At 35.5% G+C, this 22,600-nt stretch overlaps 1 protein-coding gene across 1 annotated transcript; it reads right to left on the reverse strand.

The window, feature by feature from the left end:
• Positions 1 to 259: 259 nt before the first annotated feature.
• On the reverse strand, positions 260 to 11,131 carry LOC136808927 (equilibrative nucleobase transporter 1-like). The gene is made up of 12 exons (XM_067065489.1): positions 10,969 to 11,131; positions 9,857 to 10,133; positions 9,119 to 9,165; positions 8,808 to 8,884; positions 5,975 to 6,070; positions 5,093 to 5,247; positions 4,425 to 4,507; positions 3,497 to 3,637; positions 2,624 to 2,853; positions 1,816 to 1,889; positions 982 to 1,105; positions 260 to 377 (listed from the first exon to the last, which is right to left on the reverse strand). Exons 1-12 carry the CDS (start codon positions 11,075 to 11,077, stop codon positions 267 to 269), a joined length of 1,524 nt encoding a protein of 507 aa, XP_066921590.1. The 5' UTR covers positions 11,078 to 11,131; the 3' UTR covers positions 260 to 266.
• Positions 11,132 to 22,600: the final 11,469 nt, after the last annotated feature.

Consider the following 22,600-nt stretch of genomic DNA (forward strand, 5'->3'; position numbering starts at 1 on the left):
GATATCATAGATACAAACGATTCAAATTAGTTCTTTTGGTATGAAAAAAAATCTTCATCTTTGCAACCAAACTTCAAGGTGGGGGACTTCCGAGGGTTCAAAATACCGGAATAGCGGTAAATACCGGACTTTCGGAAGCCCCGCTTCAAGCGTAATCCAATCCACTTCAAGTAAAATAACCTGCTTTTATCAGAGGGGTGTTGATATGCATTTAAAAACCCCTGCTTCCAGTTTCACACCCTTCAATACATCTTTTGAATATACTTTCATGATGTCTCGAATCGTTGTCTGTTCTTTTCAGTGTCACGTGTTCGCCAATAAACGTGTATAGGGTGCACGCATGCGCATATGACTAAACCAAAAATGATCAGTTGGACCTGAAAGTTGTAAAGAAATTGTTTTATAACTCAACAAATTTTTCGATTGTACTTTTCAACCAATGAGATTGGAGATCATTTCCATGGGGAATTTGACTCACTAAAATATTTTTATGTACTAAAATACAAAACTCCGATGTTCTGCCCCCATTTTTTAAATATCCTCATAGAATGGCTGGGAATGTTATTGAAGATATCGAAATTGCATTAGAGCAAAATGCGTTGAGCATCCCGTGGAGGAAAAAGTCATCATTTTTGTTGATATCGCATGTAGAAATTCTTTGAAGCCTTCAGGTGTTTTTCAGGGTTCATAAAAATGTTCTTGAAGTGTTCTTATATTTATTATTTTGGAATTATTTTGGTCAAATTGTTTAAACGAATTCTACCTATGTTTCAAAGCCTTGAAATAATCTTCAGAATATTCTTATTTTTTTTAAATCAAAGCCTTATGTTCTTATACTTTTTATGTTCTTAAATAAAATAACATATACCAGACAGCACAAATTATCAGACTAAAGAAACCTTTGAATACCTGCATTACAATGAGACAGAGACATAACCATAGAAAAAAGGTTTTAAGCTCAACCCAAAAAATCAAACCTACCCCCAACGGTTGGTTCCCCATTAGCCTCGATCTGATTTCAAAAAGAGGATATTGTAATGCACCAGTTGCAGCAGCTACAAGCATCCCGATGCCAAACAAAGTTCCATAATCTTTTGCTGGGAATCTGAAATAAATAGAAAGCCTTTTAAAACAACTACTCTAAGAGGCTCCCAGTCACCTTTCAAATCACGCAATCACACAAATCACTGGGGGCCTCCTCTAAATACCCTCTAATTTGCTGAAAGGTCATAATTCAACGTACACCCCACCATTTGCGTACAGAACGCAAAATAACAACTTTCTCACACTCTCTTCCTGGGCATCACAAATTCTGGGAAATTCTTTTGATAATTCTGCCGAGAGGTTTCCTTTCTTCATCATAAAAAGCTATCTTTAACAATGTCCCACAACAAAATCGGAGCTCCCGAAAAAATCGAGCTCTTTAGCCAGACCATCAAAAGGAAAGGGGAGGGTCGTTAGTAAAGTAATTCCCATGTCCATTAGATTAATTAGCTAATTATCTATGACACCCCCTTCTCACAGACTCACTGGGAACCCTCCGTCCCCAGAGATAAATTTTGTTAACCCACTTTGTCCCTGTCTCCGACAATTTATCCCTCATTGCAAAATATTGTGCTATTTTTCCATCCTCACTGAATTTTCTGGCTAGAAAACAATGTAATTCAAAAAAACCATAGGAATATCAATCCCTATCGAGTTTTAGTCCGTTATTTTTACCCCCACTGGCTGATAAAATCCCACCGGGCCTGTGAGAAGGGGGTGATCTATGGTAAATTTATGAATCTAATTTTATTGTTATTTGAAGTCACTTACGCTGCCCCAATGAACACTCCATGACTACCATACAGAAAAGCTCGAACAATCATGTAAACAAGAAAAGACAGAACCTGAAAAAAAAAAGTTTTTCGTCATCATTCAATCAACTTGGAGATTCAAGAACCCTTTTCCATTGTTGCTATCTTTATAAAACTTATATCACAATTCACTCTTCTCGAGATGCATAAATTTATTGTTGTCCTCGTTTTCAAACAGATTCCATTGCTATGAAATTATACATTTAAACCAATTTAAATTCCCGAAAGGAAAACATTAACTCTAAAACAAAAGTACTTGAAATTCAAAATGTCTCGTGAGGTGTAAACAACACAATTATCATCGTGAATATGTAATTTTATAGCAATGAAATCTGTTTGAAAACGAGGACAACAATAAATTTATGCATCTCGAGAAGAGTGTATTCACAATAGAGTGCAACCATAAAAAAATTTAGAACCGTAACGAGGTAGAATGAGAAAATTATGTATACTCAAAACAATATACACTACGAAATAGACAATGCCTTTCTTTGTTGATAATATACACCTTCTAGGCCGTAGCCACCAATTACCACGCGGGCATTCTTTTGTTCGTTTTACCACCCTAAACTCGATCCAATCCTTTTGTTTTACATCTTTTTCTATTTTCTATAGGTGCGAAAAAAAGACTGGGACGGTTTTAGGGTGGTAAAAAGGACAAAAAGATTTCCTCGCAACAATTGGCGGTTACGATCGAAAAGGAGTATTTTGACACAGACTTTAAAACGTTACTCGATAATTGATTTAAAAGGAAACCGAAGACTTACTTGTATCTTGAGGACTGGTAGACTATTCGCTATGCAAAAGATAATACACAAAATTGTGGTTACGGCAAATACCGGAACACAATTTCTTGTTCTTTCAAATTGTGATACAGGCCCCTGTGTTTTAGAAGATTTGCCAAGTAATTTATCTTTATCAAGTATGAAGGCCAAAACTGGACTGACCAGCAAGCCACCAAACTGGCAATATCCGAAGATATCGATATAGTCGCTCACTGAAATGACAAGAAAGAAATATTATCGATTTATTTTTCAACATAATGTAGTATTTTATACGAAATGCCCAACCTTGTCCCTGTGTATCCCAGGCTTTATCTACGTTACTTGTTGACGCCAGAGAATTATCTAGCTCTAGATCAGTAAAAAAAAAGCTGATAATACGCAGGGAACGAGGTTGCAAAATGCCGACATAAGTCCTTTCCAAAGTTACGGGAAGTCTTGTGTTGAGTAAGAAAAAATGTCTAACATTTCTCAGCTTATTTTTCGGCTAACCGGCGTTGTTCTTTTGTTTTTCGGTAGACTAGTGGCAGAGGAATCTTACCCCCGTTAGTGGAATCTTACCCCAAAATTATATGGTAAATTGAAGAACATTGATAATACCATCCCGGCTGGCACACAACGTTGTTTCAACGTTGACAACGTCCGTATAACGTTAGATGAACGTCGAAACAACGTTGTGTGCCAGCTGGGATACTTACCTATAACAAACTAAAACTTCGCTTAATAATCAAACGCGCCAAGATGACAAATAGTGGCTGTACTGAAGCACTTATCCGAATATTTGTGTTTAGCGCCTTTGATTGTTAAGGGAATATTTGGATTGTTAAAGACAAGTAAGGTAGCTTTATAGCTTCCTACCTTTCTCGTTATCATAATTTGATAGTTGTGTCAAATCATCGGGCAGAGTTCCAACGTAGTACCATAACTTCAATTGAAAGACACTCAGATAAAATACGTGAAGAATGTAAAATGGTGAACAGATATGACTTCTCAATGAATCTAAAATGGAAACTCAGAGAGTTAGCTGAAAAAATTAATTAAAACAATTAATTCAAATGAACTTCACATTCTCCAAATTTGAAATCTCATGACCGATGGCACTGAAAGGGTGCTAATTAACACTTTTTGGCTCAGTGCTCAGCGCAATGGGCCTTTAAAACACAACTGGTCGAAAAAATTTGACTTTGTCGGGGCCTATGGACGCAATTTTCAATCGACGATTCCAGGCTAAAATCGAACTACCTGACTTTCTATTGTGTGCATCCGTACGAAAAACCCAAAAGTTTAAAGTAATTAAATCTTTATTGCTCGCCCAACTCGAGTCTATACATTGAAAAAATTCGCTCCTGTTGTACGCCGATTCTGCAGCGCAAAAATATGCTGACAGTGCCAACACTGCTGGGCCTTTACGCCGCTTAAGCTGTCTTGTTTGTAATATTAACAACAAAGCTTTTTTGTGTTTTTAGTTACTTTTAGCAGAAATCTTTTATATCATTTTTATTTCAAGGACCTTTTTGAGCCACGATGTGTAAGCTGATTTTCTATAAATTTATTAATTCCATTCTTAGAGTTTTCGAACTTCAATTTGGTATCCAGTCTATTAGCTCGCTTTTTGAGAATTCTGATGATAGCAATCACGAATGATATCATTAAAATCAATTGATAACTCTGATAGCGTATCACAACCATCAGTAAAATCAAAAAGGAGTACAAGTGGCTCTGGGTACCAGATTTTTTGAACCTCATTTCTCTAATTAAATATTTTCAATCAAAGAATGCATGGTACCTTTCTTCTTCATCTTTTCAGCAGGAACTAGAGGAGTCTTTTCATTTTTTGAATGTTCTAGTGATGTTTCTGAGATGCGTGATCTAAAGAATAAAATAGCACATCAAACTTACTATAGGTGCAAATGTACCAGAATTTATATTTATAAGAACAAACTGATGCTCTTAAATAAGAACATTTTAAGAACAAATCTCAGCCTTTAACGTCTGCGTGATCTGCAAGGCCCAAGAATTCTCAATACAAAGAATACTAAAGAATAAGACAAGAATAATTCAAAGCTTATGCCGAAAAGATAATAACAGACTGTAGGAACTCTTGCACCAAACTTTCGATACAAGAACAATCCCTTCTCACAGACCCGGTGGGATTTTTTCAGCCAGTGGGGGTAGAAATAACAAACCACAACTCGATAAGGGATTGACATTCCCATGTTTATCATAGCTGCAGATTTAAATTCAATTGTTTTCAAGTTAGAAAATTTAGTGGGGATGGAAAGAAATAGCACAATATTTTGCATTGAGAATTTGCTTATCTGATTATTTCCAGTAAGGACAAAAATTAGAGTCTAATTTTCTATTGGGGGGGGCGGTATTTTGGCCAATTTTTCCATTGGGAGGGGTCTAAATGGGTCTGTGAGAAGGGGTTGTACAAGACAATCTAAACCTTACTTTTCAGATAATGATTCCATTTCTTCTTGAGTCCATTTCCTGAGGACGTGTTGTGGTGGAATCAAAACAATGGTCATCAAATTAGATATTATGAATACAATAATGCAATAACAAAATGTGATTAATTTCAACGAAAATCCTGATTGGTAGATTATCTATAAATGAGAAATAGGGTTTTGATGAAATTTCCACTTATGAGAAATTGACCTTTAAGCCCGGTCTCCATTTGCGTGCGCTGCGATCTCACTTTTTGGCTTCAATCCTTTTTGCTTGGAAAAAAGATTACGTCATAAAAAAGTTGCACGCGCGAGTGGAGACCGGCCACTTGCCACCGGCCTGTTATCTTTGGCAGGAGTTTCTCTCTTTCAAGTGAATTTGCTCGAGGTGTAAAAATTCTTAAAATACCAAAAATTTTCCATTGGAGAGAAGAAAAATTAGAGAGAGTAATTTATGAATTTTGGTTTATTACAGAGATCGAAAAATAAAATTAGCAATGATTTATGATTTTCGTCTCAAGTTGTTTAATTTTTCGTAAAATTATAAGTATTTCTGCCGTTATGGAAGCAAACATTCGATTTGCGTAAGGGATCGTGTTTAACAGATTCGAACGCGTGAATTACGTAATTTAACGAAACATGAAGAAACCACTATATAGTTCTTTAAAGAGTCTAGAAAAGTGTATTTTGCACCGGGAATGAACGAGAGGTGGTTAATATCCTGCACATAGATAGTCCTTTAGGATATTGCGCTACCATTTTGATTGACGTTTACTCCAGTCATTTTTATTTTTTTGTTTATCCAGAGAAATGACAAACCAAAATGGTAGTGTCATTTCCTAAATGAGTATTGTCGGTTGCCTGGAATGCTTAGAGATTTTTTTACCTTGAATAGCAGCAAAACAACAGCCGAAGAATCAAATGCTCCAAACATGATGCTAGTTGCTGCTCCTCTGAACCGTCGAAAAATGATATTCGTCGACTGAAATTGAAATGGAATGGTTTTTTTCGGTAAAGTAAGACCGTAAAACTATATTCTTATGTAAGTAAGTAAGTAAGTTTGCGACCGCAGTCGAGGGCGACCCGAAGGCTCTCTTTTCGTATAATGTCTACCCGAAGGTAGGGGAGGACTCCAGTCTTTTCCCTGGATTTCTCCACTTAGTCTTGATCCGTCTCTTTAGTTGCTGAGCATCAAGCAGAGAGGCATCAAGTACCATTTTGGGAATCTTTCGTATGACCCGGCAGTGGATCGAACCCACAACCTTGCGCACCGTAGCTGGATGCTCTACCTTCATGCTACGGTCGCTATATTCTAACGTGGGAGTACGAATTTAAATGTAATGGCGAGTTTCGATGTTTGAATTTTAAAATTTTCATGCGGTGAGAAAATAAAGATTTAACTTTTAAGCAATTTTTGCTGTCTGTTGTTGACGGTGATTACTATGGAGAATTAAACATAATAAGAATAGAATTGACTATTGTAGCGAATTGATAGTAGTAGAGTTTGGAAGTTTACTTCCCGAAATCATCTCCACAGTAGCCTTGCTTAGGGTTGTAGTTTGTTTCCAGAAAGTTGTTTGCAAAAAAGTTATTCCCAAGCTATAGAAAGTTTTTACTCAAATTTCCTCAAGAATTGACGCCGGTGAAAAATATGAATTAGCCTATTTCATAGGATTCGTATTTTAAGTACAAACATGCTTAATTCTATATTCAATTTAAAAGGGGGAAAATGTACAAATCTAGAAAAAAATAGAAACAAGCTAGATGCTGAATGGACCTACCTGATGATGAAAGTTAGATAGCAATGCGAGGAGAAAAAAATCAGTCAGAAAATATATCGTTTAGCGAAAATGCATAACGCAATAAATTCATCATTGATTGTTGATGGGGGGAGAGGGAAGGGTTGTAGGGAAAAATTAATAGAAAGTTCTGGTCGCAAAAATCAGTTTTATTGACAATTGAATCATGCTTGATGGTGAGCATTGTTATCAATAATGTTTTTGTGTGAAGAACATAGAAATACAAGGAAAATAATGTTTTTGTGTGAAGAACATAGAAATACAAGGAAAACATATAATGAAAATCTGCAAAGACGGCGATTTCCGGCATTTTCAACCGGAAAAATTTTTTTCTCAAAAATCGAACTCAGCCATGTTTTGAGCATTGCAAATACGCATCTTTCTGCAAAAAATCAGAAAAAGCTAAAGATGAAAATTCGAGAAAATGTAAAAAAAAACGGTTTTCCTTCCGGCATATTTCTGGCATTTTCGGCCGGGAAAAAATATTTTTCGAAAATCGGGCTCCGTCACATTTTAGGTATTGTCATTTTGCATCAGTGTGCAAAAATTTCATGAAAAATATAAGTACAGCTCGAGAAATTCAAGAAATACCGTTTTTTTCCGGCGAAAATAGGCTGTTCCGGCGATTTTTAGAAAGTTCCGGCTTCAAAAATCACTTTTATTGACAATTAAACCATGCTTGATGGTGGGCATTGCTATCAATAATGTTTTTGTGTGAAAAAACAACGAAATATAAGGAAAAAGTCCGATGAAAATCTGCAAAAACGGCAATTTCCGGGATATTTCCGGCATTTTCAGCCGGAATAGAATTTTTCTCAAAAATCGGACTAGGCCATGTTTTAACCATTGTTAATACGCATCTTTGTGCAAAATATCAGAAAAAACTAATGATGAAATCTCGAGAAAATGCCAAAAAACGGTTTTTCCGGCATATTTCCGGCATTTTCGGCCGGAAAAGTACGTTAATTGAAAATCAGGCTCTGTCATATTTTAGGTATTGCCATTTTGCATCAGTGTGCAAAATTTCATGAAAAAATATAAAGTACAGCTCGAGAAATTCAAGAAATACCGTTTTTTCCGGCGAAAATAGGCTATTTCCGCCGTTCCGGCGATTTTTTTTAGAAAGTTCCGGCTTCAAAAATCATTTTTATTGACAATTAAACAAACCATGCTTGATGGTGGGCATTGCTACAAATAATGTTTTTGTGTGAAAAAACAACCAAACGAAATATAAGGAAAAGTCCAATGAAAATCTGCAAAAACGGCGATTTCCGGGATATTTCCGGCATTTTCAGCCGGAATAGAATTTTTCTCAAAAATCGGACTAATCCATGTTTTAGGCATTGCTAATACGCATCTTTGTGCAAAAAATCAGAAAAAACTAATGATGAAATCTCGAGAAAATGCCAAAAAACCGGTTTTTCCGGCATATTTCCGGCATTTTCGGCCGGAAATGAATTTTTTTCGAAAATCGGGCTCCGTCACATTTTGGGCATTACCATTTTGCATCTTTGTGCCAAAAATTAGGAAAAACTAATGAGCCAATCCCGAGAAAAGCTAGTAACGAACGGACGAACGAACGAACGGACGAACAGAGGTTAATTTATAGGACCTACAGCCCACCGGGGTAGGTCCAAAAATCATATGTACTAAAAACACGAATCCTATGAAATAGGCTAATAGCTCCGCGTCGCACATGTCATGATTATTTCGACAGCTCATTTCGAAATGATTGGAAACAATGAAAGTTATTACCTTCCTTTTGATATTGTAATTAATTAACGTGCAAGAGCAATTAACAAAAAGAGATTGGAATTGCAAGTTGCATAAATGAATAAATTTGTGCAGATTTGTTACTAATTTTAGACTCGTCGCGTTGTGCTATTCGGTAAAAGAAGGGACTTGGTTCGAGCTGAATACCTGATATACTGCCATGACTAGAAATTGTGAACCAATCATTATTAAGGTGAAAACCAAGAATAAGAGATTGGCATTGTCTAAATGAAAAGAAAAGAATTGAAAGAAATTTTTTAATATCTGCAATCGAAGTCGTTAAACCATGGTCTAGCGTCCAATAAAGTTAGGTTTTTTGAACGGCATTTGGTGCTGACTCGAGAACCAAAATGATACATAGGTTATAAAACAACGTTGCTGTTTGTTGTTGTTAAAATTTTTTCCGTAAACGAAGAAACCAGTGTAATGAAAAAAAATGAAAAATGAAATTTTCAAACCTCGATTCATGAATGCAAGACCAAAACAACCAAACATATAAATCGCACTTTAAGAAAGAACACATTTATAAATAAGGGTCAAATTCGTATTTGGTCATTCCATTAAATTTCCATACAGGGGGGTGGATGAACCTTTTCAAGTCAAAAAACATTTATTTGAAATGTGTGGATACCCCCTGGAAAATGTCGAAATTTTCAAAAAATCCTTGGAAAATCTATTTTCATCATAGCTGAAAGTGATGGTGGACGAACTATAGATTAGTCTTTTATCCCCTGGAAATTTTTAGAATAAAATTTTACACCCTAGAAAAATGAAAAAACACTCTTTTAGAGTAGTAAAATAGTACACAACCATAAAAAGTTGATTACTGCAGTGACGTAGAAAAAGGTTGTCTGGCACACAACGTTGTTTCAACGTTCATCTAACGTTATATGGACGTTGTGAACGTTAGATAAACGTCGAAACAACGTTGTGCGACAGCTGGGATACTAAGGAACGAATAATTACAGGTTACAAATTAAAATTTTAAAAACGACCGTAAAAGGGCTACACCAACGGTCAAACCAAAATGACTGTTGTCAACTTTGAATTTTAAAAACCACTAATCGAAGAAGCTCACACAAGAGGCACACAACGTTGTTTCAACGTTTATCTAACGTTCACAACGTCCATATAACGTTAGATGAACGTTGAAACAACGTTGTGTGCCAGATGGGAGGTGTTATTAGAAAACTTACAACCCAATGCCACGGATCATTTTTGGTCCATATCTATCCACCAGTATACCAGAGAAAAACAATGTAACAGACTGTACAAACATCGCTACCGTAAAAATCAACTGCAGTCTAGAATCTTGTTCAATACAGCCTGGAAAACCGTGTTTAAATCGACTCCTTTCCTGCAATATAGTTTTGTTTGAAGTATTGTCCAGTAGAGATGTCAATGCAGATTGTTGGATGGATAAAGGACAAAGGTCAATGAAAAATAACTCCATTTTGAAGATATAAACGATACCTAAATAATAAAGTCATAAGTTTATAAATTTTATAGAAACAACTCTGTGTGTTACAGATGCCCGACCGGGAACTAAGGCCCCAAATCATTTTAACAATTATTAATGAATATTTGAGCTGTCAATACTAAGATTGGAAAGCTCGATCTGTTTAACTGGCATCTCTATGAGATCGCCTGGTTTTTGTGGTGCTATAACCTTCAGGACACCATGACTGATGTCCCCTGAATAAATGAAAAATTATCAAGCTTGCCTTCGCTTCATTAGCCATTAGGGAGATTATGTATTCGAGTCAAATTGAAGGAGATGGTATATAGCAAAGTTGACATGCCTCCATAATCGCCGTTCACTTTGCTTGACAATGATAAAAAAGGATCTTTTTTAAAGAAAAGGGGTTAGCAGGTCGCTGGTCTCCTTGGCAGAGTACTTCCTAAAGTTTATATAAACACCCCACCACTGATTTTTAACGAAAAAGATAATGGCTGCTACTAGACTGGTGCACAATGTTATTTCAACGTTCGCATTTAAAACGCCTTTTCACAGACCCACTGGGACCCTTCCACATACTAAAAAAATTGTCCAAAATATCGTCCCTGGTAGAAAACTATACTCCAATTTTCGTCCCCACTAAAAATAATGAAACAAACCAATCCTCATTGAAAATACTATACCACCTAATTTTCTGCCTTGAAAACAATGGGATCAATTTAATCGACTTTCAGTCCGTTATTTTTACCCCAACAGACTGAAAAAATCCTACCGGGTCTGTGAGAAGGGGGTGTCACAAACGTTGAAACTACGTTGTCTGCCAGCCTGGTAGTCAACAATAAGACTTACCAGCCCATCCAAATGTGATTCCAGATGACAAAAGGACATCCAAAACGCCACCAAAGAAAAACATCCAAAGATATCCAGTGCTATTGATATCTTGTAGGTGGGAAAACATTTTTCCTCTCGTTTTATATTTTCAACTAGAGCAACAATTGTTGATTTCTTTTCTAAATCTAAATATTAAACAGATTGCAAGCTTTTTAAAAAGATAATGACATCTGACATTTGTAACTGTCACATTTCTTTTTTCTTTTTTTTTTAAGAAAAACACTTTTAAGAAACACGAGGCTCATAATGCCTAAAAACTAAGAAACATCTAAGAAACATGCTGAGAATGAGAAAATAACATTTTTAATCCGGTTTTTGTAAGAACCTTCCAATCAAAGCAAATGTTTTTTTTCTTTGCATGAAAAAGAGGCTGATTATGTCAAAAAGTTTAGAAACATGTAAGAAACATTTAAGGCTTCAAAGGCAGATTTCTTAAGAATCATTCAGGCTGCTTGGTAAAACTAGTTTCTTAAAAAACGTGTAGCCTACATTCTTATCTTATTAGAACCAGTAAATTGTTCTCGAGGCTCGACTGTTCTTATAATTTGGCACTTTGAGTATCAAATTATTTTCTATTCTCTACTGTGGTTATCGTAACTTATGAATATTACATATCATACTTTGAAGGCAAACGCCGTTTCATTCAACACGCAAAAAAAGTAACCATGGCAATCATCCAAGATCTTGCATGAACGCCATACCAATCACATCAGCAGAGTGAAACTGTGTGGATAACAAACTGTGTGGGTAACATTCAAGCTTCAAAATGCTTGACGTGGTCTTGTACACGCTTTTTTAGAAGAACAAGCTATCATGAAGGTAAACGTTTTACCTTCATGAAACTATACAAAAACATAATAATTCGATGGCCAAAATCTTAAGAACATGTTAAGAACATTTTAAGGCTTTGCAGACTCTAAAACACTCGATCTTTTAGGATAATAGGCAAAAATGCTCATAAAATGGTGAAGATAAGAGCATGTCAAGAACATTTCTAGGCTTAAAATCCAAAAACTAAAGAACATCCGAAGGCTTCAAACATTTTGGATGCTCTTATAAAAGAAAACGTGTACATCTATATCTTGTAAAATGCCATAATCTAAACCTTGAATGAAAATTTCTGCATCTAGGTGCGACTTAATTTCTTTCATAACATTAAAAGCAATCGGAATCACGCCTTCATATAAGATAACAGACTTGTTACAAATCTTAAGGTCTCTGACCATAGTCTGAAAGATTGACTCTAGTATTTCAACATAAAAGTTATGTTTCAGGTTGCTTGACACTTTCGGCAAGTACAAAACGCCTACTACCTACTACTTAATACTTACTACTTGCTACTAAGAAATTACTATCTACTCCGTTTGTATACTTTACAGACCAGAACACTCCTTCACCTATTCGCCCTGTTCAAAATCTCTATTTAAAAAAAATTGGTTTGGGGTATTTGAATGCTAACAGAACACACAAGTCTTTGCTTCATACCTTATTGGTCAAAACTTAGTCGGCCTTAATTTTAGTCGGCCTTAATTATTAGTCGGCCCTAATTTTAGTCAGCTCGTGAAAATTTAGTCAAGGCATGTTAAGAGAACCAGACTTAGACCTATCCAAAGCCCTGCTGCTGGGAAATTCAGCTGATCAAACAAGGAAACATGTGAAGGAACTTACGCAAGAAGTTGCAGAAATTTATTCTATAAAAAAACATCCTCTAATAATCGAAAGATTGATCGTCCAATGATAGAAAACTGTAGATATTGCGGTGGATCTCACCGAAGGGGATCTTGCCCAGTATATTGACAAACTTGTAATAAGTGCAAAAAGTCAAACCATTTCTCTAAAGTTTGTCAATGAAAACCACAAAGAGTTGAAACTATTGAACCATTGAAGGACGAAACTCAACGTAATTGAACCAGTAACTGTTTATAAGAACAAAACGAAATGTAAAATCTGTGTTGACAAAGTTATTTTCCTTGGACATCAAATCTCAACAGAAGGCATATCACCATGTCCAGATAAAGTGCGTGCCATCGTTGAGCTAGTTACACCAACCAGCAAACGTTTCCTCGGTATGACAGCTTATCTTACTAAATTGTCAGACGAAACTGCAATACTTCGAGAACTGTTAAAAAAGAACATTAGTTGGAATTTTACTCCAAACCACATCATTGAATTCCAAACAATTAAAGAGATAGATAGTAAGTAGCGATATTTCATATAATTCTACTAGGTCTATAATATTTACAATGTTTTCCGTTTCTAAAGCTTTTAAATATAGTTTTTAATCACCCACAAATATCTTTATTTTATTGTTATACTTACTATATTTAAAAGCTTTAACACAAACGAAAACATTGTAAATATTATATATAGACCGTGTAGAATTATACCATATTGTTGGTTATACAGGGTGTCCCTAATTAAAGTATCGAGTCGAAACACAACTATGAGTAGAACGTTTTATGTGCGTGTTCACAAAATTGTATTTTAAGCTCTCCCTCTTTTTTCTTTGTCATTACGATTAATTTATACGTTGTAACTACCTTTTGTAATAAGCCTGTGTGATGGAGAACGTTCTTATATTTTAGCGATAACACACACAAACCTTTCTACTCAATCGCATGTTCAAACTCGATACTTTAATTAGGGACACCCTGTAAAAGAGATTCTAATAAAAAAATATATAGAGCAACTCGAGTAGAGCGAGCAATAAAGAATTAATTACTTTAATTTGTCGGAAATAAGTATCTCAAGCTGTTTTAACCCAGTAAGATTTGACCATATCACTCGGAGGTATTAATTATATTTTTCGTACACATGCGCACAATAGGGAGGTTAAGTATCAAAGATAAATCAACGCGAGGAACATACCGTTTTGACCCGCAACCTGCAGTAGACATGTGGACCTGCATTTTCTAGAATCCTGGCTAAAATAGCTCAAGAACGAAAAACCGTAAAAATTTTTGTTGTTGAACAAAGAAGATATAACATCTACTTTGCTACCCTTACCATCTTGCAGAGAAAAGGTCCGTTCGTCGCGTAGATTTATCTTTGATACTTAACCTCCCTAATAGTAAGTCAGATAATTTGATTTTAGCCTGGACTCTTCAATTGATAATACACGGGCTGCAAAATTATATCAGTGCAGTCAAAACATGTGATTACTCGTAAAAGTTCACACGTGATTTTATTCCCATGTTACTTGCTCTGCAACTTACAGCTAATGGCTTCGTTTAGACCAGCCTGGCATTTGTAATTGCTTGCAGTATTCTTTTGAATTCTATTGTTCCGCGCAATTGTTCGGTTTGTCAAATGCCTAATGATGCCAGCGTGTTGGCATTTCGTTGGCATTTGAAATGCCATTTTGAGCAAAGGAATCCCCTTTTCTGGCATTTCAAATCAAACAAAGGAACCAAAACAAAGAGAAAAAATGACATTTTTGATTTTTGAAAGTATTTGCACGTTTTTTATTCAGTTCTTTCTATAGATTGTAAAATTTGCAAGATTTGCCATAGCCTAGCTCTACGGCAAAAAGTTTCAGTCTTAATGAAATTCCATGCTTTTCATTGTTTGATCTGTCAAAGTTGAACTTGAGGGAATCACCTTTTCAGTAATGACTCTAAAAAGACGATTCCTTAAATGCCATGACAGAAAATACAATGGAAAAGCTATTAAAATCGAATCCCTCATGAGCAAATGCCAAATTACAAATGCCAGTTGGTCTAAACGCAGCCAATGACTTTATTAGTGCCAATAATCAGAACTAAGTGTCATGTAACAAGCACATAAAAATTTAAAGTGAAAGCGTGATTTTGTCTTCAGATTTTGATTATGCAAACTGTGTTTTGCGCGCATAAACCCCAACAAAGTCAAATTTTTTCGACCAGTTGTGTTTTAAAAGCCCAATCCGCTGCGCGCTGAGCCAATGATAAAAATCTAAAAATGCTCACCCATATCAAAACCAGACAAAAACAAAACGATGTTCTTCTTTTAGACGTTTTTTTGGATTTCCAAGGACCCGCTAAGGGTCGGAAAAATCAGAAAATCAAATATCAGTCCCACTAAGGATAGGAAAAATAGGAGAATTTCAACTTTTTACCCCAAGAAAGATCGAAATTTGGTCAAAATTGGTCAAATTTGTCCCGGTAAGGGTCGTAAAATTAACAAAATTTTCCTTTGTTTTCTCCTTTTTAGTCCCGGTAAGGGTCCGAGGGTCGAAAGTCGGCCCCCCCCCCTTCGTCAGCTCGCAACCCTAGTACCAACCCCCCCCTCCCCGGGCATCGGTGACATGTCTTAAAAAGTGCTCCTTATAACAACACCATGCAAAAATTTATACAGCGATAATAAAGCAATTTGAACAATTCGCTCGTCTATACATTATCAAGAATTAATACTACTGATTAATATGACCTCTGTTCTGATTGCTTTTTTATTAGAACCCAATTAACTATCGTTAAGGTTCGGAAATTCTTTTTCAAGTCTCAAATACTTTAATATATTTGTTATGTACCTTATTTTTTACTACTTTAACTCTTAATTTACTGAAAATTCAGTCATTGAAAGCCTAAGAGTTTGTTCTTAGATTGTACTTAATTTTGAATGTTTTTGAGCATCATTGTTCTTATAAATTTGTTCTTCAGGAAAAGAAACAAGAGTAATTATGTGATTACGTACAAAAATTTCATCACAATAGTTAAACTAATAATCACTCATGTGTAAACAACTTGTTGTGCTACTTACTGATCATGCTTTAGAAGTATTTAATTATTTCGTTACAAGCTGACACATTAATGAGTGATAGCCTCACGAACAGTTTCAAACGCGTGGATTACGCAAGCGGGCCGCTCAGATTATTCGCGCTTAGACTCTTTGTTTATATGGCACCCAGATGCAGAAATTCTCATACGACACGCTAAAGCTCTGAAGGTCGGGAAAATTTTCAATATCTGGAATGTTTAGATAAGACTGCTTCAAGGATTTTGCAGCGGGAGGCCTGGTAACCCAGCATTCGTTTTCAGTTTTACGCGCAAGGGTAGTTGAACCCGACTGAGGATACGACACATCAAAGGCCGACTATTCTCCCCGATGGGAAATTGGCCCACTCCTTTAGAGCTTTAGCGTGGGTGACCGCCAATCCACCATCGGAATATCAGATAAGCCCTTTGTTACCAGAACCAAGTCAGTTCACGTGTGGATGCACGGCAAGAAGGACAATTTTACAACACAGTGTTTTTTCTCTGATGAACATACCTTGTAGCTTGTAACGTAATTAATTACAGACTGTAAACACTGTAAAAATTTGTCATAACATAGTCCCCAGTGGAAAATTATATAATTTTTGTTCCCGCTGAAAATAATCAGATAAGTTAATCCCCACTGCAAAATATTGTGCTTTTTTCCATCCCCACTGAAATTTCTTGCTCAAAAACTATAGACAGAATTCAAATCCCCAACCATAAAAAACATGAGCATAACCAACGATGTAAAAATAATAGATAACCAACTTGCCTTGATTCTCAAAAAACATCCGTGTTACGGTTGTAAAAATATTAATGACATTTTGCATCGTAAAAAGTGCAATTAAATAAAAACTTGCTTCATTTGCAACCTTCTATTGGACAGAATCGATCATGTGATGTATATTTTTCCAAAATTTGGGTTAGAAAAAGTGTATTTTCCTATAGGCAGCCTCACAGAAGGAATTCTTTAATTAGATATTATTGTTCTATAAACATTCATCTGTTTATTTTGTATCAGGCAACCTTCATGCACTTTTCATTCGTGAGATATCGCACTTCAAATCACACATATATTTTTCAGATAACAGCATTTTATGAGCGTTTATTTATCCAGATGAAGATTAAGTGGTATCAGGCCGATCCGTAGTCAATTTGTCTAAAGATTGGTACCTTTCTTTGAAAAAAATTCCAAAATTTGCAGTAAATAACAATTCAAATTTTCTATCAATTCAGTGGATGTCAAAAAGTGTGTCAAAATCTAGCTAAAAGCATAACACGCACTGCACACAGAGCTTTTTAAAGGAGTGCTCATTTCAATAGGAAAACAATGGTTGTTCTCTTGGGAGAAGTGCCTTCTAGAGGTAGTTGGTTATCTATTATTTTTACATCGTTGGCATAACAAAGTTCCATCAAGTTTTTGTACGTTATTTTTACCTCCATTGGCTGAGAAAATCCTACTGGGTCTGCAAGAAGGGAGTATATAGCTACTCTGTGAGTCCAAATTAACCTCATTAAAACACTTGCTGAAGGACCTCCTCTCTAGTGAAAACTGGATTTGCCATCTGACAGCTTGTTTGGTAAGAAAGTTGGCTTTTAAAATCACACCGAAGTGGACCAAAAATGTGGGCAAGAAAATGAATACTCTTACACTCCATCTTTAAAGAATTATGCGTTTTTTTGCTTATATCAACTTTGCTGTCCTTTCCCAACTGGCAGACAACGTTATTTCAACGTTCATCTAACGTTTATCAATACCTAACCTGTATACCGAACTCTTTACTAGAAGGATAAGGCGAGATTTGATTGTGATTGTTAGAGTAGGAAGTTTCTCGAGAGAAATTTACTGTTTACCAACAGTTTAAAAACATCCCCATCCGGGGGATTACTTGAGAAAAAACAGGGTACCTTTTTCAACTCCATGAGTTCCAGGTAAAAAACCAGGTCACAAAAACACCAAAGTAAAAAAAAACAAGTTCCTCATATAGGGTCTATTTTTCGAGAGTCTGTCAAATCGCTTGCCACGCGTGCCAACGATTTTTAAGAGTGCCTACGTGCTATGCGTGCCATGCGTGCCTTCGTACTTCGATGCGTCAGCGTGCCAATGTGCCAGCGTGCCATGGCGTGACTGCGTGTCGGCGTGCCATCGAAAATTTTAGTGTACCATCCAAATCTGAACTCCAGCTTACCATCTCTATTCTGGAATTTTGAGTTTCGCTCGGAAAAATTTTGTAATAGAAATTGATCTCCGTTTTTGAAAAGGTGAGAGCATTTATGCTTTATTACTCTCGGGTGCCTAGTAAACAAGGTATTTATAGAAAAAGTGCCTAGTAAACAGGGTAAATATAGAAAAGATATTAGATAGTCGATCAATAGGAATTTAGCAGGTTCACTTTCAAAAATTGAAAAAACAGACTTCAAGTAAGAGGTTTGAGTTGTAGAGACTGTATTGTACTTTAGCATTAGAAAGTGAATCATAAAAAACAACGAGTTTATTGAGTTGCCGATAAAAAGCAATTTTTATTTCGTAAACTTCAACAATACTTTTTAATAATCGTAAATTCGTGAAGCTAATGCTAAACGATCCTAAACTTTTACAACTTTTTAATTTTGATCCAAACCAATTTCTCCCTAAATTGAAAATGTTGGTTAAATTATGTGTCTCCGAAATTTAATCTATTTATATTGCCAAAATCGCAAAATTGAATTTTGCAAAAGCTTCTCATCAATTAAAATGAATTCATCAGCGCTGCATAGCAGCATAGAAAAATACAGGTTGGCACAGGTTGCATTGAAAACTAAGTAAGCTTTACCGCAATTTGGATGGCACGCCAGAATTTGGATGGTACGCTGAAATTCGGATGACACGCAGGTACGCTGGCAAGTTGGCACGTAAAAGCACGAGGACACGCTGGCACGTTGGCACGCTGGCAATGAGATCCTAAGGTCCTAAGTCTAATGTTAAAACTCAGAGTTAAAACTCTACTTCCGAACTGTACTTCAAAGCACTTAAAAATCACTTGCGGTTTTTAAAGTTTTGAGGGAATTCCCCCTTTTTGTGGCAAATATTTCGGCGCTGATTGTAGTTAGACATGCTGGTAAAAAGCAGAACGAGCAAAATAAAAATATAAATTACAGTCTAAATATCCAGGCTAGATCGGTCCATCATAAACATTGAAAGCCATATCTCTTTAAACTACATGTTCTTTGATCCTCATTTGAAACTTAAAAGCTCTGGATGATGAGGGATGAGACACAAAAATTAGACATAGTTGTTTATTTGTTTGTTTTCAAAACTGTCTCTATTAGTTTTAAGAATTAAAATTGTTAATATTTTTAAGGTCAACTTTAATCTGACTTTCCGGATCCTTCCGCATAAATATCAGGAAAAGTTACGTATCTATAAGTTCCCTCGTGAAATTCCTCGTTCAGGAGTTGACTATAAATGGTTTTCTTTAGCAAAACATGCAAATCACATATCAAGTTTATATTATAGGTATGAACGAATAAAATTGGGTAGTCTGCTAAACCAAAAAGACAAGAAGGGGCTGACGTGACACATGAGTCGGAATTTTTAAGCGCGTGAATTTTTTAGATATCAGCGTGAACGTGAAAACGAATTTTTTCACAAGTAATTACGTGAATTAGCAAAAATTTACTCAAAAAAAAGAGCCGACTGGTGGCACTCTTATCAACTAAACTTTTATAAGGATAAACTTAGGCTAATATTAAGGTCTTTTAAACCTTCTTTCATTTTGGACCATGCATTTTTCCTTTCAAATCACTAGCACCTTTATAGTTTGCTCTAAATAACTTATAAGCTGAATGTTTTGATTTGCCAGTTTGTCCAACATATGTTAGAGGCTTCTTCTCAACGGACTTTCAATTCACGCAATCACACAATTTTTTTTCTAAATTAACGCATTTACGCAAGTTTTTCTCGAGTTTCAAGCAAATCCGATTTTTCGATACCCTGAGTATCAGCGCAGGTCGATCTCTCGAAGAATATATCATCCTCTGAAGACCAATAATAGAAATTTTATGGCGCATGTGTCAATCTAATCACTGAAGAAAAAATCAAAGATCATGAAGAGCAAATATTACCATGTTAATGTCTAGCAGACTGTATCAATATAAATGTTTACTATTGACAAATTCCCCAGAAACCTCTGGGGAATGAGTTCTTTCAAAAGAAATCTTCTACATGATTCCCAAATGCATAACAGTAATCATTAAACTCTAAATTATGGTAATGTTACTTCAATGGAATCGAAATAATAAACAAATCTTTATGTTATGATTCTCTATCACTGACTCTTTTTAAAAAGCGTTGATGACATTTCTGAGTTGTGTTTTCAACGACGCAAAAATAAAAATATCAACTTTGAACTTAAGGGCTCTGACCATAGTCCAAAAATTGATTTTGGTATTTGAACATGAAAGTTATATTTCAGGTTCCTTAACACTTTTAACAAAGAATTGCCTTTATAAATTGCTTTTTAATCGAATCCCTTAAGAGTAATTAAGAATTTAATTACAAAAATGACGTTATGAACTTTAAAAAGACGTGAATAATGTGTTGCATCACCTTCTTTTATAAAAAGTGCTAAGTTTTAATAGGTAATTAACCTTTTTGTTTCAAAATTTCTTTACACTGTCCGCAAAGAATTGAACTATTTAAATTTGCGGAAAATTTTTCTAAAAAGATGTGTCAAAAGTTATGACTGTTTTTTTAAGCAAAATCCAGATGAAAAATTGATGAAAAACGACTATTTTGAAGATTTCGAGACAAAGAAGCATTTACAAAATTTTTCCGCAAAAATTTTTATTGTTCGGTAAAAGATACACCATGTAATGCGAAAAATTTTTTCAAAATGTTTTTTCTTCGTCGAAACTCTCTTCAAAGTTGAAATACTCTTCCTCGCAAAAGTCTTCATTTTCTTCTTCATCAAATTTTTTCAATGCAATTTTTGAATTTTCAGATTCAGGAATAGTTTGTCTAACAGAAAATGTATAACATGTCATAGTTTTGTTGGTTACATCATTCAGAAAACACATTTTAAACACGGCAATTATGAAAAATACACTATGGTCAGAGCCCTTAATCCAAGATCTTGGATTTTCGTCATGGTTACTATTCTCTGCGTTAATTGCGCGCTGAATAGAATCTCGATTGGTCGGCACAAGTCGATATATGATTTTGGGCTGTGCTTTTCACGGTAGCTTGGGGGGAGTGCATGTAACGCAAGTGTTTTTATTTGCTTTGCTTGAGGCTAAATGTATTCCTTGCTTTGCCTTATTGTTCATACTGTTGTTTTCCTGGATGTTTTCCACAATGTATTGCACCACAAAAGACTTACATAATTTTTTAAGATTTCGTTATTAGACTCCAAGATTCTTAACTGCGAGGTAATTGTTCTGACGGCAAAGTTTTGAATTCAGAATATTTTCAAAACCCTTTCTTAAATTCTGATGAATATTCACTTAAACGCTATGAAAACTGGTTCAGTTAAACGTTCCAGTACAGCGAAGAAGGTTACAAAGATCAAAATAATCTTTAAGCCATTGCTAAAAAAAAAAGTATTATCAGAAGAATATACTCCGTCTTTGTGAGGCCGCACCTTAAGTACGCGCAGTCAGTCTGGTCACCCAAACTACGCAAACATGTGAACATGCTCGAGGGAGTTCAAAGATGAGCTTCCAAACTTATCCAAATATATCGACAGCTCCCGTACAATGAAAGGCTAAAAAGGCTTGGACTACCAACCCTCGTATTTCGGAGACAGTTTTGTGATATGGTGCAGGTCTATAAACATCTTTCCTTTTACAACAAAGATACCTTAAACACGTGCTAAACGAAGACATTCCAAAGAGCTTTTACCAAACTTTGCTAAAATGACGGCTTCAATGGACCCCAAACGAAGTCCTATATCTAAAGTTACTATAGATGTGTGCTAACTTGGAATAAACTACCAAGACAAGTTGTACCTGCACAATCGATTAAGTCGTTTAAAGAGAAACTTAATGATGCATGGAAAAACCGTCAAAAAAAATTGTTGCAAGAAGAAGATCGATTAGAGGACCACCGTGAGCCTAGTTTGTAAATCTTTATGTTGCTTATCAAGAGTTTAGTTTTGAATAAAATCAGCCAACACGAGACTGAATTCAAATAATATCGAGCTGTTTTGAATCAAGGAAAATATCTTCGTTAGATAGTAGGGCTAGGATCCGTGACAACTTTACTAGGACGCGGCCACATGAATTTCATTCGAAAGTGGAATGTATTTGAAGACATTTTCACGAGGGGGTCCACTTCTAAGACCTGGCAAAATTTTTTATTCGCCAAAGACTGACGCTACAGGCAAAACTGTAAAGACAAATAATGGGTAAAAAAGTGACGATTTTTGAAACTCGTGTTTTCAACGGAAACGATTGATACCATCGCATAGAGCGTGAAATTCTGAGCAAAAAAGTATACTAAAACAAGCCCTATACTCAAACACACGAGGAGATACGGATATTAGTAGTTTGAAATACGAATACGATTGATTATGATTTAGACAAATTTTGACGAAAGGTTTCTTTAAAAACAGGCAGTATTTTGTGAAGCCATTAACGACATTTAAAATGTTTATTTTATTTTATCAGGACCGGAATTCAAAACTTTAATATGTTTTTCTCAATTAGGAAGAGGGTTGGCGTTACAATTTTTGGGCATTTCTGAGTGGGAATAAGTCATATATAAATCTTGAAAAAGTATTGATAAATGTTACAGTATTTTTTTACAAAACCTGACAGTCAAGTTAATTATCAGATGCAAAAGTCCATAGTCTTTGTCTAATATATTCTCTGGAGTT

This window comes from Clytia hemisphaerica, unplaced genomic scaffold, assembly GCF_902728285.1.
Source record: "Clytia hemisphaerica strain Z4C2 unplaced genomic scaffold, Clytia hemisphaerica genome assembly, whole genome shotgun sequence".
NCBI classification, from domain to species: domain Eukaryota; kingdom Metazoa; phylum Cnidaria; class Hydrozoa; order Leptothecata; family Clytiidae; genus Clytia; species Clytia hemisphaerica.

Excerpts from the sequence above, each read along its gene's own strand:
- LOC136808927 (XM_067065489.1), bottom strand. The coding sequence starts at position 11,077 with ATGTTTTCCCACCTACAAGATATCAATAGCACTGGATATCTTTGGATG. Across the intron at positions 9,166-9,856 it reads ATGATCCGTGGCATTGGGTT|TGCGATTTATATGTTTGGTT; the intron begins GTAAGTTTTCTA and ends TCTTTCTTAAAG. Across the intron at positions 1,106-1,815 it reads GGAGTGTTCATTGGGGCAGC|ATTCCCAGCAAAAGATTATG; the intron begins GTAAGTGACTTC and ends TATTTATTTCAG.